This window comes from Crocuta crocuta, unplaced genomic scaffold (assembly GCF_008692635.1).
Source record: "Crocuta crocuta isolate KB4526 unplaced genomic scaffold, BGI_CrCroc_1.0 scaffold124, whole genome shotgun sequence".
NCBI lineage: Eukaryota > Metazoa > Chordata > Mammalia > Carnivora > Hyaenidae > Crocuta > Crocuta crocuta.
The window spans coordinates 1910560-1937793 of record NW_027551573.1 but is presented as its reverse complement, the minus strand read 5'-3'; the positions used below and the strand labels follow the sequence as shown (position 1 = coordinate 1937793).

Genomic DNA, 27234 nt, shown 5'->3' with positions numbered 1-27234 from the left:
GGATCACAGCCTGAGCGGAAAGCAAGAGCCAGACGCTTCATTGGCCGAGCCCCCCAGGCGCCCCATCCTCCGGTTCTGCTCTTGATTCAGTGAGCGGCCTGCATGCCGGTCCCCTTACATGCCTGCCCAGCACGAGGTCATGCGGCTTTCACGGGGTCATAGGGTCATATGGATCAAGCTCTTTGGGCTTCAGAGAACTTTCTCTTCAAATGTTGGGTTATTCGGCAAAGTACAAAGTTTAGCCGTCAGCTTGAAAAGGGGGGAATGACGGTGCTGTCCGCCCGGCGGAGCTGGCGTCAGGCCACACGCTCGTCAGATCAATTAACTCAATAACCAGTGGTGGCTAGTGTCCGGTCTCAGCATCATGAGGACCCCGGGCCCTTCGCAAAAGCCATAACTACACTGGTTGGGGCTTCAGGGCTCCCCACAGGGACTGAATTTATTCCGTGGTGATGGGGTTTATTCTGTGGTGATGCGAGTTATTTTGTGGTGATGGGGGTTATTTTGTGGTGATGGGGGTTATTCTGTGGTGATGCGGGTTATTCTGTGGTGATGCGGGTTATTCTGTGGTGATGCGGGTTATTCTGTGGTGATGCGAGTTATTCTGTGGTGATGGGGGTTATTCCGTGGTGGTGGGGGGTTATTCCGTGGTGATGCGGGTTATTATGTGGTGATGGGGATTATTCCCTGGTGATGTGGGTTATTCCGTGGTGATGGGGGTACTCCAGTTTGGGCAAAGGGTCAGCCATTTGAATAGTGTGAGGAGGCCTGTGAGGCTTATATGTTTACGTGTAAAGGTGAGTCTCCTTTTTTTGTGGATATTTACGGGCCACTCACCACCGTCTGCTAATTGACTCATTCATGCGATAAACACTGATGGTGACTTCTTCGCAGGACCAAGCCCTGAGCGGCCGGGGCTGGGCTGTGGCAGGGAAAAGCAGTCGTCAGGTGATGACCTATAGGGAGGGGCCACCACCCCCCTCTGACTTCCGGCCTGCTTCCCCCTTGACCGTTGATTGAGTGGTCCCTGGAGGCCAGCTTCTGGGCCAGATCGGGTGGGGAAGCGTCGTGTAGGTCTGGAGGCGGGGGCTGGCACCGTCCCCCACAGGCCTGGGTCAGGCTCTCTCTGTCTGGACTGAACGCTTCCAATGCCTTCAAAAAATAATCACGGAAAAAGATGTTTAATCATCTTTTCTGCATTTGCCAAAATCGTCACGTACACGACTGCGCTGATGTTTTGAGGCAGGCGGGGAGGGGGCTCTGTTAACACCCGCGGGGTGCCCAGCACCCACGTAACCCCTGGGGCACACAGAGGTCTAGGATTAGAGGGAGAATGGCACCCCCACTTCCTTCCCCTCTCCTCTCTCTTCCTCTCCCTCTTTTCCCCTCTTTTCTCTCTCTCTTCCTCCTTAATTTAAAAAGCAAACGTAGGGGCGCCTGGGTGGCTTAGTCGGTTAAGCGTCCGACTTTCGCTTAGGTCATGATCTCGTGGTTCGTGGGTTCGGGCCCCGCGTCGGGCTCTGTGCTGACTGCCAGCTCGGAGCCTGGAGCCTGTTTCAGTCTGTGACTCCCTCTCTCTCTGACCCTCCCCTGTTCACGTTATCTCTCTCTCTCTTCTAGAAATAAATAAAACATTTAAAAAAAAAAAAGCAAACGTAGGGGCACCTGGGTGGCTCAGTCGGTTAAGCGACCGACTGCCAGCTCAGGTCAGGATCTCACAGTTGGGGAGGTTGGGGAGGTTGTGCCCCGTGTTAGGCTCTGTGCTGACAGCTCAGAGCCTGGAGCCCGTTTCGGATTCTGTGTCTCCCTCTCTCTCTGCCCCTCCTCCATTTGCACTCTCTCTCTCTCAAAAATAAGGATAAAAAAATGTTTTTAATAAAATAAAAAGCAAATGTAGATCATATTATAGACATGCTCATCAAGCATTTGCTTCTTCCCATTAAACAGTGTCATGAATATTTTTACAATCTAACAGAAAATTAAAGTTTCTTTATGAGCTACTTAAAACACTATCAACATAGATCTGATTATTACAAAATCCACTCTAAAATGTAATTTTCTAAAGTTTATTTATTTATTTTGAGAGAGAGACAGCTCGGGTAGGGGAGGGTCAGAGAGAGAAGGAGAGAGAGAGAATCCCAAGCAGACTTTGTGCTGTCAGTGCAGAGCCTGATGCGAGGCTCAAACTCATGAACCGTGAGATCACGACCTGAGCCGAAATGAAGAGTTGGATGCTTAACTGGCTGAGCCAACCAAGCTCCCCTAAAATGTAATTTTTAAAGCCCCACATTACTGTAACTTTGGTCTGCCATTATCTGTATCTCTATCTTAAAAATTAACTTGTTTCTTCTATTGCGAAAGTCATATTGCGTGTGATTTCTTGGAAAAAAAAAACCCCACACACCAGAGAAGGGGATAAGAAATGAAAAGTAAATGTCCCTCTGGCCACCTCACCCTTAGCACCACACATCCCAAAGGTAGCCCGCCTTAACCGTTCCTGGTGTGCCCATTGGAAAGGCCAACGTGCGCAGATTAAGACACCCCCACAAACGGACAGAGGGTACCACAATGCAGTTCAGAGGGAAAAAACATACAAATAGATGCTCCCACTCCCTCTTAAGTTGAAACGAAAATGTAATTTTACTCCTCAGGTTGACAAAGGCTTGCAGGTTTGGTGAAGTCTAGGATTATGAACACGTGGGTCAATAGCCACTCTGCTGCATGGAGAAATAGGCGCATCCCCTTTAGCAGGAAATTTGGTAACACCTACCAATTTTTAAAAGCTCATACATTTTGACCCAGAGATTCCTATGATAGCAATGTTTTCTATGAATTCTTAACACAAGCTGACAAAGATGTAAGCAGTGTTGTTTAAAATAGGGAAGAAAAAAAAAAGAGCAGCAAAGCCCACCNAAGGCCAACGTGCGCAGATTAAGACACCCCCACAAACGGACAGAGGGTACCACAATGCAGTTCAGAGGGAAAAAACATACAAATAGATGCTCCCACTCCCTCTTAAGTTGAAACGAAAATGTAATTTTACTCCTCAGGTTGACAAAGGCTTGCAGGTTTGGTGAAGTCTAGGATTATGAACACGTGGGTCAATAGCCACTCTGCTGCATGGAGAAATAGGCGCATCCCCTTTAGCAGGAAATTTGGTAACACCTACCAATTTTTAAAAGCTCATACATTTTGACCCAGAGCAATATCATTGCTATGATAGCAATGTTTTCTATGAATTCTTAACACAAGCTGACAAAGATGTAAGCAGTGTTGTTTAAAATAGGGAAGAAAAAAAAAAGAGCAGCAAAGCCCACCAGCCACACTCACCTCGTGGACCAGTGTGCAAGTGTATAGAGAGAGACGGGTTGGTAGGTGCTGATGTGGAAAGCTCTTCGACATATATTGCCAAGCGATCCCATTCATGTACATTTTTAAATGATTTATATCGCAACACTTGCCTACGTATAGGAAATTTCCGCAAGGTTGTGCAGTAAATTGCTAAGGGTCTTGAGCTCTGGAGTGTGACCTGGGAGCTGTGGGGAGTTTTACTTTTCATTTTATGCTCTTGTGTATGGTTTAATTTATTTTTTTATTCAAAAAATTTTTAATGTTTATTTATTTTTGAAAGAGAGACAGACAGAGTGCAAGCGGTGGAGGGGCAGAGAGAGAGAGAGGGAGACGCAGAATCTGAAGCAGAGGCTCTGGACTCTGAGCTGTCAGCGCAGAGGCTCTGGACTCTGAGCTGTCAGCACAGAGCCCAGTGCGGGGCTCGAACTCACGGACCATGAGATCATGACCTGAGCCCAAGTTGGATGCTTTACCAACTGAGCTGCCCAGGTGCCCCTGTACTTTTTAATTAAAAAAAAAAAAAAAAAAGAAGGAAAACAAACTTCTGGGTGTATTAATTTTGTTGAGAGATAGGTAAATATGTGCACATATACATACATCCAACATAAATACACAAATACATAAATAGTTGGGTTTACAATGAAATTCTCACCTCCTAGAATAAGTAATACTGGCTCTCTGAACAGCTATGATGAGCGATACCCTTTATGTATTTGAACTCTAATCCTTCCCAAACTCACAAGGAAGGTATTATTAGTCCCATTTAGCTGATGAGAAGATGGAGCCACAGAGAGTTTAAGGAAGTTTAAACATAAACAAAAAAGTCCCAGAGGCCACACAGCAAGTAAGTGACTCAAAGCTTCCATTCCATCCCCCTCCCCGGTGAAAGGGGAACTCAGCTAGAAGTCACAGAAGCTGGTCTGACATCCCAGAGCTGCCCTTCCCCCCCACCCCACCCCACCCCCATTAGCTGGTGACCTCCCTCAAGTCACTGAGTCCCAGGGGCTCTCAGTTTGCTGTGTTCTCTCTCTACCCCAAGAGGTAGCCTGTGTGGGTTGTAATGAGAATGTAGGAGAATAAGGCAAACTAGGACAGAATATGCCCAAGACTTATACCATTAGGCCACAGTTGCAAGGGCTTTGGAATGTGTGATATGGAACAACTGAGGAAAGCCCAGCAGACTCCCTGGTGGAGGTGGTAAAAGGTAATAGGAACCACGTGCCAAGCCCTTTGTACACACTCTCCCCAAAACCTGCCACTGGCCCTGCGAGGTGGGGGTAGTATCTCCTCTTGCCTGGGAAACTGAGGCCCAGAGAGAGGGAGTCCTGCTCAGGTGCACAGAGTTGGTGTAGGTGGCTGGAGCTGGAATTGCAGCCCACATTACCAGAACCTGGGGCCTGAACATCTTACCCTCTACCTCTTGCCCTTGCTGCCTCCCTACCCAGACCATTCACACCCTCTGCATCCCTCCTTCAGGTATGAAAACTTCTAGGAACATGGAGCAACCAAGGAACGTGTGCCTGGGGCTCATCAACGAGGGCAAGTATGAATCCTTCTACCTGGGGAACACAGCTGACTGCTTCACAAAGTGCAGGCAGTCAGGGAATGAGCCCTGTGACCCGGAAAGCTTACAGAGGTAAGGGGGGGCCCCCTGAGCTAGAGCAGGAATCTGGGGCTCCTTCAAGGGTGGAAGGGAGGCTGGCTGTTAGGAAGAGACAGAGCTATCAGCCCCACGGCTCCAGAAAATGATGCACCCACCTCACCTTTCCACCCTGTTGTTTGACACCCACATGCCCTCCAATCTACTCACTGAGACCAGGGGATGTAGGGGTGAATCAGCCCCTTCCCTACATTGTGGAGGGCCAGACAGGGGCCCAAACAATGATGATTCTAGAGTGTGGTCAGACAAAAGGGTGGGCAAGGTGTGGGGTTAGCTCAAAGGGAGGAAGACGGCCAAGGCCTCACAGAGGAGGCTACTCATAAAAAGGCTTTGAAGACTCCATAGGAGTTTTCTTATTGGACCCAAGCAACGTTAGGGGATACGGAAGGCAGAACTTCAGGAATGTTGGGGGAGAACTACACTGCTTTGAAATGCAAAAGAATGACGTGCAGGGGAGGTGGGTTGGGTAGAAATATAGGCAGAGACCAAAGCCTGAAGGATCGAGTAAACTACCCCAATGTGGGAGGAGGCAGAGCAAGGATGTATTTTATTTTATTTTATTTTTAAATGTTTTTATTTATTTCTAGGAGAGAGAGAGACAGCGTGAGCAAGGGAGGGTCAGAGAGAGAGGGAGTCACAGACTGAAACAGGCTCCAGGCTCCGAGCTGGCAGTCAGCACAGAGCCCGACGCGGGGCTCGAACCCACGAACCGCGAGATCATGACCTAAGCGAAAGTCGGATGCTTAACCGACTAAGCCACCCAGGCGCCCCTCAAGGATGTATTTTAAACAGAGGAAAAGCATAGTCAATTTTGCATTTTAGAAAGATTCTCAGGTCTCAGGGAAGGGTACAGGGTGGCGGTGCAGGAAGAGATATGGACCAGGTAGGATGCAAGGACAATGCCTGGGTGGGAGTGAAGGCTACATCGCCACCAGCAGCCCCAGTTGGCACTGAAAGGAGGAATGGATTATAAACCCTGTATGATGTAGAATCCGTAAGACCAAGAGACTGATAAGACCAAAAGATTAGAGATACTGGGTTGAGGGAGAAGGGGTTAGGATACAACGTGTCTAAGAATCATCTCCAAAAACTTTCCCTCTCTCCGCTCCGATCAAAGCTGGCCATAATTCTTCTAAGATGCACAGGACAACCTCATAGTTGGCACCAACATGTGTTTGCTGGGGAAAAATAAGTGAAGAGCCTGTGTTCTCAGGCTTGGTGTTAGGATGGCAGTCTGACTGAACTGCATCATTGCAGGGGCCTGAAAACACTCCCTTCTCATTGGCAGCTGCTTCCGTAGCTTCTTAGTTCTGGGAGGTTATCTGGGGGCCTCCTGTCTGTACTATCTTGTGATGGGAATAAACACTTTGGAAAAAGCAGAGGCTCTGGCATCAGAAGATATGGATTCTGTTCCTGAGTCTATCAGTTAACCAAGTTACCTTCTTTATCCTCACAACCCTATGAAGTAGGTCTGGCCATCAACTCATTTCAACATATGAATTTAAGGAGAGGGCACAAACATTTTCTCCACAATAGGGCCTATTATGAATAACACTGCCATGAATTGTTTTAAACATATCTTGCCATCCACATTTTTGTACATGTTTTTTTCATGCACACATAGACTCGTTTCTGTTGAGTAAATAGCTAGAAGGGAATCAATGTCAAAGGTAGACATATGATGAATTTTATAAGCATTTTCCGTGGTGGCCATGTCAGTTTACATTCCCACCAGTTATGTGTGAGAGTTCCAGTTACCCCACATCTTTACAACGCTTGGTATCACCAGTCATTTGAATTTTAGCCATTCTCGAAAGGATATAGGGGCATCTCATTTCTTTTTATTAATTTTGATAGTTTTATTAAGGTATAATTTATGTACCACCCAGTCTATACATTGTTAGAGTACAGTTCAATAATTTATGGTGTATTATGTAGTGTGTGGAACCATTATTAAGATCATTTTTTTAGAGATTCTTTTTTTTCAATGTTTTTATTTATTTCTGAGAGAGAGAGAGAGACAGACAGTGTGAGCAGGGAAGGGTCAGAGAGAGAGAGGGAGATACAGAATCCGAAGCAGGCTCCAGGTGTTATACCCAGATCGCAGTATCCTCACCGACCAAAGACCACCAGGGAGACCGAGTCACGCATGCAAAGGCAAAGGGCTTTATTATGGGCTTAAGCTCGGGCTCACAGACTTCACCAGCGCATGGATCCGTGCTGAGAGCCCCGAACAAGGGCAGAGTAGGGTTTTTATGGGGTTTGAGACGGAGGAGTTACAGAAGTTGTGACACGGGAACAGTGATCCAATCATAATTATTCAACATCATTGACAGCGGGTTTGACCATACACATTGTCTAGAGTATGCGTTACTTTTGGCGGGATCCAATTACAACATTTAGAGTACCTTAAAATTCAACCAATCACAGAGCGAGCCCAGGGTCTTGTTCGGCGACTAACAGGTTAACTTTAACGTTAGGTAACAGGGTCCTATCTATAGTTTCTATCTCCAGGCCTCTCCCTCAGTAATGCGGAGGGTGGTCGCTGGCCTTTCCTGATTGGGTGTTGCAAGGGTGGTTTCTCTTGCCTTGGGCAATGTGTAACTGCCTGATAGTTTCGGGAAAGCTGAAACTCAGGCCTTCTAGTTCAGAGGGGAATCTTAAAGCCTGTCATGGAGTCCGTTTGGTTTAGACATTTAGACTTGTGGCCTTAACACAGGCTCATAGCTAGCTGTCAGCACAGAGCCCGATGCAGGGCTTGAACCCACGAACCATGAGAGTATGACCTGAGCTGAAGTCGGATGCTTAACCAACTGAGCCACCCAGGCGCCCCTTATTACAATCATTTTAATACCACTTGCATCAGCCTCAAAAGTACCCTCATAGCTGTTTGCAAGCAATTCCTGCTTATATACCCAGCCACAGTCAACCACTGATCTGGTTTCTATTCCATATTTTTGCTTTCCTGGAGATCTTCCATAAGGGACTCATACAGTATGTTGTCTTTTGAATCTCACTTCCCTCACTTACCATGGTTTTGAGTTATATTCCTATGTTAGCATGCATCCATAGATCTTTTTTTATTACTGAGTAATATTCCATTGTGTGGACATACTACATTTTGTTTATTCGTTCATTGGCTGATGGACACTTGAATTATTTCCAGTTTGGTGATTAGGAAGAATGCTGCCATGAACGTTTGAATTCAAATCTTTGTAGACATATGTTTTCATCTCTTTTGGGTAAATACCTAGGAACAGAATTGCAGGGATATCTGGTAAGTGTATGTTTAGCTTTTAAAAAGCTCCTCTTTTTTTCTTAATCTGTGGCATCTTTCAGTATGGTATGAAAATATTCATCCAGCTGCAAGCAGACATTAAGTACAGAATTTTGTGTTCCTTCTTAAAATGTAAAAAAAAAACAACAAAAAAAACCTGCCTGACTCTTCCTCAAAGCGTATCCTTTGCTTTTCCATCAGCACACGAAAGGACTGTGTTTCTAATACGTCTTTGCAATATTGTCAGTTGCAAATCCCGTGAGTGTGAGTTGTCTTTCACTGTGATTTTAATTTGTGTTTCACAAATGACCAATGATGGTGAACATCTTTTCATGTGCTTATTAGCCATTTGTATCTTTGCTTTGGTGATTATTCAAACCTTTCCCTCTTCATTTATTAAAAAAAAATCTTTTAAAATATAATTTATAGTCAAGTTGGCTAACATACAGTGTATACGGTGTGCTCTTGGTTTTGGAGGTAGATTCCCATGATTCATCGCTTACATACGATACCCGGTGCTCATCCCAGCAAGTGCCCTCCTCAGTACCCATCGTCCATTTTCCCCTCTCCCTGCGCCCCACTCCCCTTCAACTCTCAGTTCTCTATATTTAAGAGTCTCTTATGGTTGGCCTCCCTCTCTGTTTGATCTATTTTTCCCCTTCTCTTCCCCCATGATCTTCTGTTAAGTTTCTCAAATTCCACAATTCCACATATGAATGAAAACGCGTGATATCTGTCTTTCTCTGGCTGACTTATTTCACTCAGTATAATACTCTCCAGTTCCATCCATGTTGTTGCAAATGGCAGGATTTCATTCTTTCTCATTGCCAAGTATTATTCCATTGTATGTATAAACCACATCTTCTTTATCCATTCATCAGTTGACATTTGGGCTCTTCCCATAATTTGGCTATTGTCAATAGTGCTGCTATAAACATTGGGGTACAGGGGCGCCTGGGTGGCTTAGTCGGTTAAGCGTCCGACTTTCACTTAGGTCATGATCTCGTGGTTCGTGGGTTCGAGCCCCGCGTCGGGCTCTGTGCTGACTGCCAGCTCAGAGCCTGGAGCCTGTTTCAGAGTCTGTGTCTCCCTCTCTCTCTGACCCTCCCCTACTCACACTGTCTCTCTCTCTCCTAGAAATAAATAAAAAAAATAAAAATAAAAAAGAAATAAATAAACATTGGGGTACATATGACCCTATGAATCAGCACTCCTGTATCCCTTGGATAAATTCCTAGCAGTGCTATTGCTGGGTCATAGGGTAGTTCTATTTTTAATTTTTTGACGAGCCTCCACACTGTTTTCCAGAGGGGCTGCACCAGTTTGCATTCCCAGTACTGCAAGAGGGTTCCCATTTCTCCACATCCTCACCAGCATCCGTTGTTTCCTGAGTTGTTCATTTTTGCCACTCTGACCAGTGTGAGGTGGTATCTCAGTGTAGTTTTGATTTGTATTTCCCTGATGATGAGTGATGTTGAGCATCTGTGGCCACCTGGATGTCTTCTTTGGAGAAGTGTCTATTCATGTCTTCTGCCCATTTCTTCACTGGATTGTTTGTTTTTCGGGTGTTGAGTTTGATAAGCTCTTTATAGATTTTGGATACTAACCCTTTATCCTATATGTCATTTGCAAATATCTTCTCCCATTTTGTCTATTGCCTTTTAGTTTTACTGATTGTTTCCATTGCAGTGCAGAAGCTTTTTATCTTGATAAGATCTCAGTAGTTCACTTTTGCTTTTATGTCGGAGACCGGATCCGGCAGGTCCAGGGGTCCCTGAAGGATGGACGGTGTCAGTGAGAGAGAGTGAGAGAGCCCCAGAGATTCTTTCTGATCACCAGGCAGGCATCTCTGCTCTGACTGGGGCTCAACTTTATTTTAAGTGTTTTGGAGACGCACAGAAGTGGCATTTGCCTTAGACAATGGTTTCTGACAACAAACTTCTTTGATATGTAAGAATTTCCCAGAACATAAATTTGTAGAAGACTCAAGCATAACCTTTATCAATAACGATTGAAGTAGGGGATTTAGATGCTTATCTTATGGGGAAGGGAGGCATCTTTAGCATACAAGACAATGGTTTTAGCATAAGAAGGTGAAGTTACTTCTCTGTGAGCAGGGGTCAAAAACAGGTCTTTCAGGAGATACCTTTGCTCTCATAATCACAAAAAGAAGAAGTTCCTCAATAGGTTCCTTCTCAGGGAGTAATCAGCCTATACAAGGCCAGAAAATGCTCCAGGCAGAAACAAATAGGTGGGGGTAGATATTTGCCCTTAACTCTAAATTAGGCTCTTTGCCTCAGGGCCAGACTCAAGACCCCTTTATTATGTAAGTCTTGGATCTGCAAGACCCTTAGGAAGAGCCTTTTGATAATCATCTTTGGAAAGGCAAGGACATGCCTTTCCTTNCCTGTGTTCTCAGGCTTGGTGTTAGGATGGCAGTCTGACTGAACTGCATCATTGCAGGGGCCTGAAAACACTCCCTTCTCATTGGCAGCTGCTTCCGTAGCTTCTTAGTTCTGGGAGGTTATCTGGGGGCCTCCTGTCTGTACTATCTTGTGATGGGAATAAACACTTTGGAAAAAGCAGAGGCTCTGGCATCAGAAGATATGGATTCTGTTCCTGAGTCTATCAGTTAACCAAGTTACCTTCTTTATCCTCACAACCCTATGAAGTAGGTCTGGCCATCAACTCATTTCAACATATGAATTTAAGGAGAGGGCACAAACATTTTCTCCACAATAGGGCCTATTATGAATAACACTGCCATGAATTGTTTTAAACATATCTTGCCATCCACATTTTTGTACATGTTTTTTTCATGCACACATAGACTCGTTTCTGTTGAGTAAATAGCTAGAAGGGAATCAATGTCAAAGGTAGACATATGATGAATTTTATAAGCATTTTCCGTGGTGGCCATGTCAGTTTACATTCCCACCAGTTATGTGTGAGAGTTCCAGTTACCCCACATCTTTACAACGCTTGGTATCACCAGTCATTTGAATTTTAGCCATTCTCGAAAGGATATAGGGGCATCTCATTTCTTTTTATTAATTTTGATAGTTTTATTAAGGTATAATTTATGTACCACCCAGTCTATACATTGTTAGAGTACAGTTCAATAATTTATGGTGTATTATGTAGTGTGTGGAACCATTATTAAGATCATTTTTTTAGAGATTCTTTTTTTTCAATGTTTTTATTTATTTCTGAGAGAGAGAGAGAGACAGACAGTGTGAGCAGGGAAGGGTCAGAGAGAGAGAGGGAGATACAGAATCCGAAGCAGGCTCCAGGTGTTATACCCAGATCGCAGTATCCTCACCGACCAAAGACCACCAGGGAGACCGAGTCACGCATGCAAAGGCAAAGGGCTTTATTATGGGCTTAAGCTCGGGCTCACAGACTTCACCAGCGCATGGATCCGTGCTGAGAGCCCCGAACAAGGGCAGAGTAGGGTTTTTATGGGGTTTGAGACGGAGGAGTTACAGAAGTTGTGACACGGGAACAGTGATCCAATCATAATTATTCAACATCATTGACAGCGGGTTTGACCATACACATTGTCTAGAGTATGCGTTACTTTTGGCGGGATCCAATTACAACATTTAGAGTACCTTAAAATTCAACCAATCACAGAGCGAGCCCAGGGTCTTGTTCGGCGACTAACAGGTTAACTTTAACGTTAGGTAACAGGGTCCTATCTATAGTTTCTATCTCCAGGCCTCTCCCTCAGTAATGCGGAGGGTGGTCGCTGGCCTTTCCTGATTGGGTGTTGCAAGGGTGGTTTCTCTTGCCTTGGGCAATGTGTAACTGCCTGATAGTTTCGGGAAAGCTGAAACTCAGGCCTTCTAGTTCAGAGGGGAATCTTAAAGCCTGTCATGGAGTCCGTTTGGTTTAGACATTTAGACTTGTGGCCTTAACACAGGCTCATAGCTAGCTGTCAGCACAGAGCCCGATGCAGGGCTTGAACCCACGAACCATGAGAGTATGACCTGAGCTGAAGTCGGATGCTTAACCAACTGAGCCACCCAGGCGCCCCTTATTACAATCATTTTAATACCACTTGCATCAGCCTCAAAAGTACCCTCAGAGCTGTTTGCAAGCAATTCCTGCTTATATACCCAGCCACAGTCAACCACTGATCTGGTTTCTATTCCATATTTTTGCTTTCCTGGAGATCTTCCATAAGGGACTCATACAGTATGTTGTCTTTTGAATCTCACTTCCCTCACTTACCATGGTTTTGAGTTATATTCCTATGTTAGCATGCATCCATAGATCTTTTTTTATTACTGAGTAATATTCCATTGTGTGGACATACTACATTTTGTTTATTCGTTCATTGGCTGATGGACACTTGAATTATTTCCAGTTTGGTGATTAGGAAGAATGCTGCCATGAACGTTTGAATTCAAATCTTTGTAGACATATGTTTTCATCTCTTTTGGGTAAATACCTAGGAACAGAATTGCAGGGATATCTGGTAAGTGTATGTTTAGCTTTTAAAAAGCTCCTCTTTTTTTCTTAATCTGTGGCATCTTTCAGTATGGTATGAAAATATTCATCCAGCTGCAAGCAGACATTAAGTACAGAATTTTGTGTTCCTTCTTAAAATGTAAAAAAAAAACAACAAAAAAAACCTGCCTGACTCTTCCTCAAAGCGTATCCTTTGCTTTTCCATCAGCACACGAAAGGACTGTGTTTCTAATACGTCTTTGCAATATTGTCAGTTGCAAATCCCGTGAGTGTGAGTTGTCTTTCACTGTGATTTTAATTTGTGTTTCACAAATGACCAATGATGGTGAACATCTTTTCATGTGCTTATTAGCCATTTGTATCTTTGCTTTGGTGATTATTCAAACCTTTCCCTCTTCATTTATTAAAAAAAAATCTTTTAAAATATAATTTATAGTCAAGTTGGCTAACATACAGTGTATACGGTGTGCTCTTGGTTTTGGAGGTAGATTCCCATGATTCATCGCTTACATATGATACCCGGTGCTCATCCCAGCAAGTGCCCTCCTCAGTACCCATCGTCCATTTTCCCCTCTCCCTGCGCCCCACTCCCCTTCAACTCTCAGTTCTCTATATTTAAGAGTCTCTTATGGTTGGCCTCCCTCTCTGTTTGATCTATTTTTCCCCTTCTCTTCCCCCATGATCTTCTGTTAAGTTTCTCAAATTCCACAATTCCACATATGAATGAAAATGCGTGATATCTGTCTTTCTCTGGCTGACTTATTTCACTCAGTATAATACTCTCCAGTTCCATCCATGTTGTTGCAAATGGCAGGATTTCATTCTTTCTCATTGCCAAGTATTATTCCATTGTATGTATAAACCACATCTTCTTTATCCATTCATCAGTTGACATTTGGGCTCTTCCCATAATTTGGCTATTGTCAATAGTGCTGCTATAAACATTGGGGAACAGGGGCGCCTGGGTGGCTTAGTCGGTTAAGCGTCCGACTTTCACTTAGGTCATGATCTCGTGGTTCGTGGGTTCGAGCCCCGCGTCGGGCTCTGTGCTGACTGCCAGCTCAGAGCCTGGAGCCTGTTTCAGAGTCTGTGTCTCCCTCTCTCTCTGACCCTCCCCTACTCACACTGTCTCTCTCTCTCCTAGAAATAAATAAAAAAAATAAAAATAAAAAAGAAATAAATAAACATTGGGGTACATATGACCCTATGAATCAGCACTCCTGTATCCCTTGGATAAATTCCTAGCAGTGCTATTGCTGGGTCATAGGGTAGTTCTATTTTTAATTTTTTGACGAGCCTCCACACTGTTTTCCAGAGGGGCTGCACCAGTTTGCATTCCCAGTACTGCAAGAGGGTTCCCATTTCTCCACATCCTCACCAGCATCCGTTGTTTCCTGAGTTGTTCATTTTTGCCACTCTGACCAGTGTGAGGTGGTATCTCAGTGTAGTTTTGATTTGTATTTCCCTGATGATGAGTGATGTTGAGCATCTGTGGCCACCTGGATGTCTTCTTTGGAGAAGTGTCTATTCATGTCTTCTGCCCATTTCTTCACTGGATTGTTTGTTTTTCGGGTGTTGAGTTTGATAAGCTCTTTATAGATTTTGGATACTAACCCTTTATCCTATATGTCATTTGCAAATATCTTCTCCCATTTTGTCTATTGCCTTTTAGTTTTACTGATTGTTTCCATTGCAGTGCAGAAGCTTTTTATCTTGATAAGATCTCAGTAGTTCACTTTTGCTTTTATGTCGGAGACCGGATCCGGCAGGTCCAGGGGTCCCTGAAGGATGGACGGTGTCAGTGAGAGAGAGTGAGAGAGCCCCAGAGATTCTTTCTGATCACCAGGCAGGCATCTCTGCTCTGACTGGGGCTCAACTTTATTTTAAGTGTTTTGGAGACGCACAGAAGTGGCATTTGCCTTAGACAATGGTTTCTGACAACAAACTTCTTTGATATGTAAGAATTTCCCAGAACATAAATTTGTAGAAGACTCAAGCATAACCTTTATCAATAACGATTGAGGTAGGGGATTTAGATGCTTATCTTATGGGGAAGGGAGGCATCTTTAGCATACAAGACAATGGTTTTAGCATAAGAAGGTGAAGTTACTTCTCTGTGAGCAGGGGTCAAAAACAGGTCTTTCAGGAGATACCTTTGCTCTCATAATCACAAAAAGAAGAAGTTCCTCAATAGGTTCCTTCTCAGGGAGTAATCAGCCTATACAAGGCCAGAAAATGCTCCAGGCAGAAACAAATAGGTGGGGGTAGATATTTGCCCTTAACTCTAAATTAGGCTCTTTGCCTCAGGGCCAGACTCAAGACCCCTTTATTATGTAAGTCTTGGATCTGCAAGACCCTTAGGAAGAGCCTTTTGATAATCATCTTTGGAAAGGCAAGGACATGCCTTTCCTTATGATCAATCTGTGTGGGGAATATCAGTCTGATCTGGAATATTGTGAGACCTGGTCAATACCAGCAGCCTCATTTACAACATGAGCCAGTAGTAGCAGAAGGAGATACCAGTTTCCTTGCTGTGACTGCCATCCAGAGAGGCTGGTGCGGCTCGGCACTTTTATTTCCCTTGCCTTCAGGGACATGTCAAGCAAGAAGTTGCTGTGGCTGAGGTCAAAGAGGTTGTTGCCCATTTTCTCCTCTAAGGTTTTGATGGTTTCCTGTCTCACATTTAGGTCTTTCATTCATTTTGAGTCTATTTTTGTGTCTGGTGTAAGAAAGCGGTCCAGTTTCATTCTTCTGCCTGCTGTTGCCCAGTTCTCCCAGCACCCATTTGCTAAAGAGATTTTTTTCCATTGGATGCTCTTTCCTTCTTTGTCAAAGATTTGTTGGCCATACATTTGTGGGTCCAATTCTGGGTTCTCTATTCTATTCCATTGATCTATGTGTCTGTTTTTGTGTCAGTTCCGTACTTTCTTAATGAATACAGCTTTGTAGTAGAGGCTATAGTCCGGAACTGTAATGCCTCCTGCTTTGGTTTTCTTTTTCAACGTTACTTTGTCTACTCAGGGTCTTTTGTGATTCCATACAAATATTAGGATTGTTTATCCTAGCTTTGAGAAGAATGCAGGTGCAATATTGATTGGGATTGCATTGAATGTGTAAATTGCTTCGGGTAGTATTGATATATTGTTAAAATATATGTTCTTCAAATCCATGAGCATGGAATGTTTTTGTATTTCTTTGTGTCTTCAATTTCTTTCATAAGTTTTCTATAGTTTTCAGCAACAGATCTTTTACATCTTTGGTATTTTATGGTTCTTGGTACTAACATAAATGGGACTGATTTCTCAATTTCTCTTTCTGTTGCTTCATTATTGGTGTATAGAAATGCAACTGATTTCTGTACATTGATTTTGTACCCTGGGACTTTGCTGAAGTCATGTATCAGTTCTAACAGCCTTTTGGTGGAGTCTTTTGGGTTTTCCATGTAGAGTATGTCATCTGCGAAAAGTGAAAGTTTACTTCATCTTTGCCATTTTGGATGCCTTTTATTTAATTTTATTGTCTGATTGCTGAGGCTAGGAATTCCAACACTATGTTAAACAAAAGTGGTCAGAGTGGACATCCCTGGCATTTCTGATCTCAGGGGGAAAACTCTCAGTTTCTCCCCATTAATGATGATATTAGGTTTCATATATGGCTTTTATGATGTTAAGGTATATTCCTTCTATCTCAACTTTCTTGAGTGTTTTTATTAAGAAAGGATGCTGTATTTTCTTAAATGCTTTTTCTGCATCTATTGATAAGATCATATGGTTCTTATCCTTTCTTTTATTAATGTGATGTATCACATTGATTGATTTGCAAATATTGAACCAGCCCTGCAACCCAGAAATGAATCCCACTTGATCATGGTGAATAATTCTTTTAATATACTGTTGAATTCTATTTGCTAGTATCTCGTTGAGAATTTTTGCATCCGTGTTCATCAGGGCTATTGGCCTGTAATTTTCCTTTTTTATGGCGTCTCTGTCTGGTTTGGGAATGAAGGTAATGCTGGCTTCATAGAATAAATCCAGAAGCTTTCCTTCTGTTTCTATTTTTTCAAACAGCTTGAGAAAGATAGGTATTAACTTTGCTTTAAATGTCTGGTAGAATTTCCTTGGAAGGCCATCCGGCCCAAGACTCTTATTTGTTGGGAGATTTTTGATAACCGATTCAGTTTATTCACTGGTTATGGGTCTGTTCAAATTTTCGATTTCTTCCTGTTTGAATTTTGTTAGTGTGTGGGTGTCTAGGAATTTGTCCATTTCTTCCAGGTTGTCCAGTTTGTTGGCATATAATTTTTCCATGGTATTCTCTTATAGTTTTTCATATTTCTGTGGTGTTGGTTGTGATCTGTCCTTTTTCATTCATGATTTTATCTATTTGGGTCCTTTTTCTTTTGAGAAATCTGGCTAGGGGTTTATTAATTTTGTTTATTTAAAAAAACCAGTTCTTAGATTCATTGATCTGTTTTACTGGTGTTTTTTGGATTCTATGTTGTTTATTTCTGTTCTGATCTTTACTATTTCTCTTCTCTTGGCTTTGGGATTTCTTTGCTGTTCTGCTTCTCATTCCTTTAGTTGTCCTGTTAGATTTTATATTGGGGATTTTTCTTGTTTCTTGAGATAGGCCCGGATTGCAATGTATTTTCCTCTGAGGACTGCCTTTGCTGCATCCCAAGTGGTTTGGACTGTCGTGTTTTCATTTTAATTTGCTTCCAGCAGACAAAGGGCCTTTGTCTACAAAGGCCCTCTGGCTGGTGGACGCAAGCATGTGCAAGCATGGTCGTTTGTCCTTGGAACAGCTCTTTGCCTTCTTCCCACTGCACTCAAGGGAGGGGTTTGCTCTCTCTGACTGTGGACTGAGCCTCTGAGCTGGCTACTGAGCCCAAGGCTGGTTCCCTTCCCCACCCCCCAACACATGCAAACAGGGCAGCTAGTTTTCTGTCCCTTATGTGTTTTAATATCTTGTTAAGTGTCCTGCACCTGCGAGCACTACTATATGAAAAAAGGGTCATATGTTGTCCAGGGCCTGGCCCTTCAGGAGGTGTTTGTGGAGTGTGCTCCGTGTCCTCTGTTGTTGTGGCTCTGGTTGCTTTACCTCCCTACTCGTAGTGGGGCCCCAGTCTGGAGAAATCCCCGCAGTTAGAAGATCTTTCTCCATCTTTTTCTGATCCCCAGTCTGTGGTTTTTCTCTAGTTCAAATATAATCCTACACATCCACAGCTTCTCTTTCTTCTCCTTTTGTCTCTCCACAGAAGGGGCTCCCTGCCCTTCATGCCTCCACTACTGTTTTATCTCTCCCAGTTTGCAGTCATGTACCTGTGACCTGCAAGCTGTCCCCATGGGTCCCTGGAGACATCACTGTCACCCTGCAGCCTGGACTCTTGGAATTCCAAGTCCTCTGGCCTCAACACTGCTGTGTTTGAGGGACAAGGAAACTTTGGGTCCCCCTACTTCTCTACCATGTTGACCTGCCCACCCTTCCCTCTTCTTTTATTTATTTATTTATTTATTTAATGTTTTATTTATTTCTGAGAGAGAGAGACAGCATGAGCAGGGGAGGGTCAGAGAGAGAGGGAGATACAGAATCCAAAACAGGCTCCAGGCTCTGAGCTGGCTGTCAGCACAGAGCCTGACGCAGGGCTCGAGCCCACGAACCGTGAGATTCATGACCTGAGCCAGAGTTGGACCCTTAACAGACTGAGCCACCCAGGCGCGCCTCCCTCTTCTTTTAAATTGGGTTTTATTTTCTCACCATTGAATCTGAAGAATTCTTTCCATATTCTGGATGTAAGTCCTTTATCAAATGTATGATTCAAAAATATTTTCTCCCAGTGTATGTCTTGTCTTTTGTTTTCTTAATCATGTCTTTTGAAGATTAAAAGCATTTTATTTTGAGGAAGTCAAATTTAAGTGTATGTGTGTGTGTATGTTTGATATCATATCAAAGAAATGTTCAGCTAGCTACAGATTTTCTAAGTTTTCTCCTGCGAGTGTCTATGGTTTTAGTTCTTATGACTAGGTTACATATTTGGGGTTAATTTTTTGTGCACAGGGTGAGGTAAATGTCTAAATTTATGTTATCAGTTATTATTAACATTTGCATTTAGATGTCTAATTGTTACAGCACTATTTGTTGAAAAGAATGCTTTCTCTATTGAATTACTTTTGGGAGGGCATTTCATTGACAGGGTAAATGGAAGTTTTTGGAATGTCTTCTCCCTACCAAGATAGTAGACCAGAAACCAAAGTACATCCCTGGAGAGAACTGCAGAGATTAATGCCACCAGGAAGGACTTGAAAGATGCAGGGGTGATGCCTACCATGACTCCACTTAACTCCCCGTAGGTTGGGTGGGTGTTGGAGAATGACTGTGGACTGTCTTACACTCATCGGGTGGTCACCACCAGCAGCTGCTGTCCCAGATGAGTATGTGTGCCCAAACCAGTTGACACACCTCCCGAGCAGTTGATATGTAGCTCCTCCATGGCTAGTGCATTTTTCTCCACACCAATTTTCAAGGATTACTGGAAGCAGTTTACCTCTACCTGGCAGAGCCAACAGTATACTGCCACAGTTTCCTCAGGGCTCAGTCAGTTCTCCCGATCTCTGTCATCATATAGCCCACAGAGACCGTATTAATGTTGACATTGTATAGAGCACTACTCTGGTCTGCTATATAGATGACATCATTTTGGTTGGATCTCAGGAGTAGGAAGTAACCAGTAGTTAAGTTGCCTTCAGGAGATGAATGTGAACTAGAAAATGGGAAGTAAACCCTACAAGAGTTCAGGGGCCGGTCACCTCAGGGAATTCCCTAGGCATTCAGAGGTCTGGAGAACATCAAGAGATCCCCTCTTAGGGAGGTTAATAAAAGGCCTCTCACCACTTACAATGTAAAAACAGGCACAATGTGGGAAAGCACATATCATGTAAACACGAACCAAAGATATCTGAACAACTATGTAAATATCAGACAAAGAATATGATGTTTAAAATGAGTATCAACTTTGTCATTAAATTCAACTTTACATCTCTGCATTAGACTTTTTGACTGTATGTTACATTTCACAACTAAAACAGTTTTAAAAGTGCTCTGAGAACTATATCAGGAAATCTTCCCTTAAGAAAGTGAATTAGGACCAGGGTACCTGGGTGGCTCAGTTGATTAAGCATCCAACTTTGGCCCAGGTCATGATCTCATAGTTTGTGAGTTTGAGCCCCACATTGGGCTTGGTGCTGACAGCTCAGAGCCTGGAGCCTGCTTCAGATTCTGTGTCTCCCTCTCTCTCTGCCCTTCCCCTGCTCACAGTCTGTCTCTCCGTCTGTCTCTCAAAAATAAATAAATGTTAAATATTTTTTAAAGAAGTGAATTGGGTTGTTCTGTGAGGGTAAAAATTTTTAAACACACACACACACACACACACAGATACAGTTAAGTGCACATGTATATGTAAAAATAATTATAATCCACTATTTTATTTGTTGACAGTGAAAATCACAATACTCTTTTGTTTAGATTTTTAAAAGGTAAATAAAAGCAAGACTCTTAGTGTAGCTCAATCAGTAGATATCCACAGTCTCACCCCACTGTTTCTAGTTGGATGGTGTTCTAATTGCCTGCCCCACTGAAACACATTTTCACATATTTACATGGTTTGCTCTCTATAATGTGCAATAAAAAGTCTCCCTTTTGTCTCTCTAGCAAGCTCTCCTTAGCTCCTCCTTTCAACAGCCTTGATCTGGCTGGATATGCTTTTATTCCTCTTCTCTGCCATTGCTACCTCAGCCCTCACCTATTCAGAATTGCTAAGGAAAGGTAGACAGCCCATCTTAGGACCCAGCTGAGGAAAAGGAACTCTGGCCACGGGGGTGTTTCAGTACCATGGAGAAGGGTGTGTGTGTGGGCGGTGGAGGGGTACTTTTAGCTGACGGCAAAGGGGCTGTGATAAAATAAATGGCAATTAACTTTTGTGTTCTCTATACTTCCAACACTGGCTCAATGCCCCTAAGCCATGTCCCATACAGTTCAGCCTTTAAAGGGCGAATTCCCAGTATGTAGTTAGTACTCCATAAATGCCAGTTGGCACTCATGCCACCCAATTATCATGGTACAGTTTGAAATACTCAGAGGATTAAATAAGGAAGATATATAAAGGCCAATAAGTACACGAAAAGATGCTCATCATCATTAGTCATTAGGGGAATGCAAATGAAAACCACAATGAGATACCACTTCACGCTCACTAGGATGGCTATAATTGCAAACAAAACAAGACAAAATGAAAATATCAAGTGCTGGCAAAGATGTGGAGAAATGGAGCCCTCAAGCATTGGTGGTGAAAATGTCAGCTGGTACAGCTGCTGTGGAAAGCAGTTAACTAATTCCTCAAAAAGTTAAACATAGAATTACCATATGACCCAACAATTCTTCTCCTAAGTATATACCCCCAAAGAATTCCAAACAAGTCTTCAAGCCAAAGCTTGTACTTGAATACAATATGTTTATCATATCTGAAAAGTGGAAATAGCCCAAATGTCCATCAATGGATAAATGTACATAGAAAATGTGACATATTGATACAACGGCATTTTATTCATCTGTAACAAGGAATGGAACATTTACACATGCTCGTACAACACAGATAAACTTTAAGAACATGCTAAGTGAAAGGATCCAGACACAAAGACCAGATAGCATACAATTCCATTTATATGAAATTTCTAGAATAGGCAAATTGATAGATTAGTGCTTGCAAGGGGCTAGGGGAAGAGGGAAAGGATGGCAGCCTCATGGGTACAGGGTTTCCTTCTGGCGTGATGAGAATGTTCCAAAGTTAGATAGTGACGGCAGTCACACAACACTGTGAATGTATTTAATGACACTGAATTGTGCACTTTAAAATGGTTAAAGTGGTAAGCTTTACATTATGTATATATTGTTACCAAAAAAGACAAACACATATACTGCAGAGGGATCCCTGGCTGGAATCTCCCAGAATGAGCCTGGCTTGCTCCCACACCACCCTGCTTCTCCTGCTGTGATCCTGGGGTCTTTTCTTTGCTATCCTACTCCAAGTGCCTGATGGTGGCTTCCCAGTCACCCTGGCTGGGGACGAGGTGAGTGGGTAACCCAGCCTGCAGCACCCTATCTTCTCCCTGATCCCTGGCCCTTTGCAGATACTGGCTGAAATACGAGTTCTATCTGGTGGAGAATCAGACGAAGATAGTGAATATGTCTTTTGTGAAGGCTGTTGTCCAGAATGTCAGCACCAACATCTCAGAAGACCTGCTCTTCTCCCTGACCCCTTCCCAGGTGAAGAGTTCCCTGCCCCTGGTGGGTGGTTGTGGCTCCATTTCCCTCAGATGTATTTTTCAGAATTCTGAGAGTTCTGGTCTGTGCCTGGTGCCCACCAAAACGTATCCCTCGCCTGTCCCACTTGGTAGTGCCCTGCCACTTTGCTAACAGGTGCGACGGAGTTATCTGGATGGGTGGATCCTGGGGACAGATTACTCAGGGTGGAGGAAGAGGCATTGGGAAAATCATCAAATCAAGAGTCAGGGCATCCAGGTTCCAGTCCTGGGCTCCCCAACCCCTCCCTAAGTGTCTTCCAAGAACCCCTTTCCCGTCTCTGGGCCCCGGAGCCCTCATCTGTAAGATAAGCACTAAGCCTCCTCCAAGGTCAGAGGCTCCCTCCTGCCCTTCCTCCCAGGGAACACATTGGAAACCAGGCGAAGGTGCACTTCACCATACTGCAAAGGGCCACCCAGGCAGACTCTAGATTTACATTGGTCTGGATTCAAATCCCAGCTCTGCCCCTCACTAGCTACTGTGATATTGAGCTCATGACTGAAATTTTCTGAGCCTTGGATTCCCCAATCTGTAAAATGGTGACAATGTTGCCCACTTTCAGGGTTATGGGGGGAGCAAGTGAGATAATGCACAGTGAGACCTGGGTACAGGGACTTCACTCCCTTAAGGAGGAAAGCTGAGGATGGGAGTTCAGGCAGCAGGCAAGGTGGCCATCATCAGGAAACTTCTAGGGCTGTCTGGAAAAGGAGCAATGAAAGATAAGGCCTTTCTCAACCATTTATTTATGTGACCCACACAGCTGAGCCCTTCTGCTCAGGGATCACCCCCATGTTCTTTGACAAGGGTCCAGATTGGGAAGGACAAAGTTGGGGCTCTCACCCCCAACCCTTAGCTTTTGAGGCAGGACCAATTGGGACCAGGCTGCAGCCCAGGGAACCAGTGAGGTCAGAGAATAAACAAATTACCAATGAAATTTAATACTTTAAGCATTCTCAGCTTTTACCAAGTTTGTTGTTAGGCGGGGGCGGGGGAGGGGAGAAATCACGTTCTATGTGAAGTTTTGTATTCTCCACCTCTGCTCTCGTGGTCTCCCTTTCTGGAGGGGGGGGGCTTTATTCTTTCCAGTTATGCCTGGGGCAGGAGCCAGACACCATCACCATAAAGCCCTCTGTAAGTACAAGGGCTGCCAGGAAGCTGGTCTACAGTACACCACGGCCGGCCCTCCCTCACACTTGTAAACTGAACTTCACAGCCTTCTTTGAGCCTGACCCTGGCGGTGGCCATGCAGGCAATTTGTGAGCTCCATTCTCCATATTGGGAAAACTGAGGGTCCGTGAGGGCTGGGACTTGTCCAGGGGCTCACAGTCTGGACAGAGCAGAGCCTGCGGTGTGCCTCCAGGTATCCTCTGTCTCAGAGTGACGCCCCCGGGTGCTGCCCCTCCACCCAGTGCCTCAGTTTCCCCTCCCAACTGGGAGAATGGCAAGACCTGTGTTGGGGGCTGGGACCCTGGGGTAAAGATGGGAGCTGCGGCGTCTGATTACAGGTTCCGAGGCCAGTGACAGAGAATGAGCATGAGCACCCCGACAGAGTCCGGCTGCCCCGGAGTCTCTTTGAATCCCTGCAGGGCAGCAGGCCAGTGGTCCGGCTGGCCATCACTGTCCTGGACATCGGTCCAGGGAATCTCTTCAAGGTGAGGAGAGGCCTGATGGAGGCTCAGGGCAGCTCAGTGGGTCAGTGCTCGGTTCACCAGGAACCTGTGTCCCCACTTGCTCCCACACCCCGTAGTCTTTGCTGTGGGTCCCAATGGGGATGGAGATGAGGAGCCTCCGGAGAACGTTTCTTTTCTTTTCTTTTCTTTTTTTTAATGTTTTTATTTATTTGTGAGAGAGAAACAGCATGAGCAGGGGAGGGTAAGAGAGAGAGAGAGGGAGACAGAATCTGAAGCAGGCTTCAGGCTCTGAGCTGTCAGCACAGAGCCCGACGCGGGGCTTGAACCCACCAACTGTGAGATCATGACCTGAGCCGAGGTCAGACACTTAACTGACTGAGCCACCCATGCACCCCCAGGGAGAACGTTTCTAAAGCAGCCCAAGGTCATCCCAGAGTGTCCTTGGAGTCTGTGCACTGCAGCCTCACACTGGTCACATGCACTCAGATGTTTGGACCCCGTGCACCAGAGTCCTTGGTTGGACTTGTACATGCATCTCAAACATTCATGTCCCCTGTGTGTCCTTGTGCATGTACAAGCATGCATATTCTTTCATGCTCCTGGTGCGTATGTAACCACGTGTGTTCCTGGGTGACCAGTCCACACGAGCAAGTGTACCCAGGTTCTTGCAAGTGTGCACCAGGCACGCGTCTCCAGAGGTGTGTGATGCACTCACGTGTAGATACAGTGCACGATGAGTGCTGGCATGGGCAGGTGCTCACCCCCTGTGGACACCCCTGGGACAGCTGGTCTTTCTTCTCCCCTACGATCCTCCACCTAAGTGGGCAGAGGAGCCCTGGGGCCAGCAACGGAGAGCCGTGGCCACGTGGCTTTGCATCCAGTTGGCCTGGGGTGTTGGGCCCACTGGGATCCAGCCTGGGCAGGAGACTGCCCATGATCCCTTGGCCCCCTGGTCCCCTAGCCACAGACTTTGCTCTCCAGGCAAAGGGTGCTGGGTCCTGGAGGTTCCCGGGGACACCCAGCAGGGATGGGTTGGGACAGCCCCCTCTGAGCCCGCTCCCCATCTCCCTCCACAGGGCCCCAAGCTCAGCCTGGAGGACGGCAGCAGCGTGTTGAACAATCGCCTGGTGGGCTTGAGTTTGGGCAATATGTCCGTCAGCAGGCTGGCTGAGCCTTTGGAGATCACCTTCTCCCACCAGCGCCCGCCCTCTGTGAGCCTCGGGTCCAGGCCCGGCAGCTACCAAGGGGTAGACTGGCGGGCAGTCACCCACAAGCACGCGGGCAGACACGCACAGGACTCTGCACCTCCCATCCTTCCACACCCACCTGGCAAAAGCCACAAAGACAACACACACGGTTGTGCCCAGGGACACATACCATCTGCACACAAATGTCCACTTGACCTCCAGACCCCCTCCCACTGGTGTTTACAGGGGTGCACACGGGGCCTGGCAAACCCACGAGTGTGCACGCAGGATTGCACAGCCACCCAAACACGTGCTCCCCCAAAAGCACATGCACACAGCCCATGCAGCACTCCCACTCACAGCCCCACACCATGTCCACGCCTCCACACGCTGGTCCACGGCTCTCCAATGGTGTAGTCCATGTTCCTGTGTGACCCAGGGGGTGAGCCTTGCTCTCTACCCAATGCACACTCGGGGCGGGGGACATGCTGTCCTCTCCCCTCCCCTCCCCACACTCTCTTCTGCCCTCTCTCCTCTCCCAACCTCCCCGTGCCTCCACCCTGATTCCCACTCTCTGGTTTCAGAACATGACCTTCAGCTGTGTATTCTGGGATGCGACTAAAGGTAGGCAGGGAGAGTGGGAGCTTCCTTGCGGGGAGCGGGGTGGGGGAGGGGGCTGAGCTCCTCTCAGGTCCCCGCCACTCCCCCATATTCACATACACTCTTCTATGTTCCCTTCCCTTCCTCTCCAGGGCCGACAGGAGACTGGTCTTCCACGGGCTGTTCCACAGAGCTCAGCACCAAGAGGACTGTCTGCCGCTGTGACCACCTGACCTTCTTCGCTTTGCTGCTGGTAACAGCCCACCCACCCTGATCCCAGCCATTCTGCAGGCGCCGAGGCTGCCTGGCAGGGGCCAGGGCCTCTGGGATGTGTGGGGCCTGACCTCTACCTGATGTGGTTCCGGTTCCTTGGGTGTTGCCCACAGAGGCCGATCTTGGACCAGGCTACGGTGCAGGACCTCATTCGCATTTCCCAGGCGGGCTGTGGAGCCTCTATGATCTTCCTGGCCTTCACTGTTGCCCTCTACGCTGCCCTGAGGTGGGTGATCCCCTCTCCCCACCCCGTGTCTCCCTCTTGTCCTCAAACAAGAGGTGCAGACTAGGAAGTGCCCTGTTTGTGCAGCATTATACTGATCTCCTCTCCAAACCCTAGCTTCCTCATCTATAAAATGGGGTTGGGGGTTGAAATGTGTCAGAGTTATTTCAGTTGAAAGTGGCAGGAACTCAACTCAAAGTCACTTAAATGTAATAGGGAATATGTGGTTCTTATAAATCAGCCTTCAGGCATGGTTGGATCCAGGGGCTCAAAAGTCTCCAGGACTTGCTCCCCCTCTGCTTCTCCCAACTTTGCTCCCCTTGTCAAGCCTTATCAAGCAGCTTCTTCACTCTCAGGGGCCTTGAGGAGTCCCAGGCCTGTGTCACAGCTTCTTAGCTGCCTAAGCAGTGAATTTTTAAATGAAGTTCCAGAATTAAAGCCTTTTACTTTTAATATTTTATCTTGAAATCATTATAGACTAACAAGAAGTTACAAATATACTACATAGAGTCCTACTGTTTCTTCATCCAGCTCTTCCCAGTGATAACATTTTATATAACTTTAGTATTAATACCCAAACCAGGAAATTGACATCAGTACAGTGCTACTAACTAGAATCCAGTTTCCACTGCTTTTTACATGCATTCCTCTGTGTGTGTGTGTGTGTGTGTGTGTGTGTGTGTGTGTGTTTCTATGCAATTTGCCCCGTGTATACCAGAACTGAGTTTTGCTCTAACTTGAACCATTTGCCCATGACTGAATAGGTCACTGTGGTCAAGGGAGGGATTACCCTGATTGGCCACACCAGGTCATGTGCCTGCTTTTGGGTTTGAGCTAACAAAGTGTCAACCGCAGCCAAACTTCAGGGCTGAGAGCAGGAAAGAGGCTTCCTCAGGGAAACCCATTCCAGAAGGAGCAGTGGGTGCAGGACAGGCAGAGATCATTGGCCTGTGCTTGGGTTCTCTGGGTCCAGGCTGTGGCTGAGGGACCCATGGGAACTCGAGGCTTGAAGGAGCCTGCCGGAGCAGCCACATGCCCCAGCCTGCCCTGGACCCCGGCCTCTCGGCTTGTGACTGACCCGGAGCTGCCCTGGGGTCTCCTGACTCAGTCTGGGGCGCTCCTCCTGCCCTTCTCCACGTGCCTCTTTGCCTCTGTCACTGTTTAGGCCTGGGCTGCGGCTTCCATTAGCCCCACTCCCCCCA

The 27234-nt window shown here is 45.6% G+C and overlaps 1 protein-coding gene across 5 annotated transcripts in view; it reads left to right on the top strand.

The window, feature by feature from the left end:
- ADGRG3 (adhesion G protein-coupled receptor G3) overlaps nt 1–27234 on the top strand; it is a 38032-nt gene that overhangs the window by 922 nt on the left and 9876 nt on the right. For 3 of the 5 annotated variants that reach the window (XM_077751231.1, XM_077751230.1, XM_077751232.1), the window contains exons 2-8: nt 4828–4987; nt 21947–22082; nt 23624–23770; nt 24826–24960; nt 25521–25560; nt 25689–25789; nt 25923–26035. In XM_077751231.1, the coding sequence (XP_077607357.1) occupies nt 4828–4987; nt 21947–22082; nt 23624–23770; nt 24826–24960; nt 25521–25560; nt 25689–25789; nt 25923–26035 (832 nt within the window). The remainder of the gene's footprint in view (nt 1–4827; nt 4988–21946; nt 22083–23623; nt 23771–24825; nt 24961–25520; nt 25561–25688; nt 25790–25922; nt 26036–27234) is intronic. The other 2 variants (XM_077751233.1, XM_077751234.1) reach the window with 2 other exon arrangements.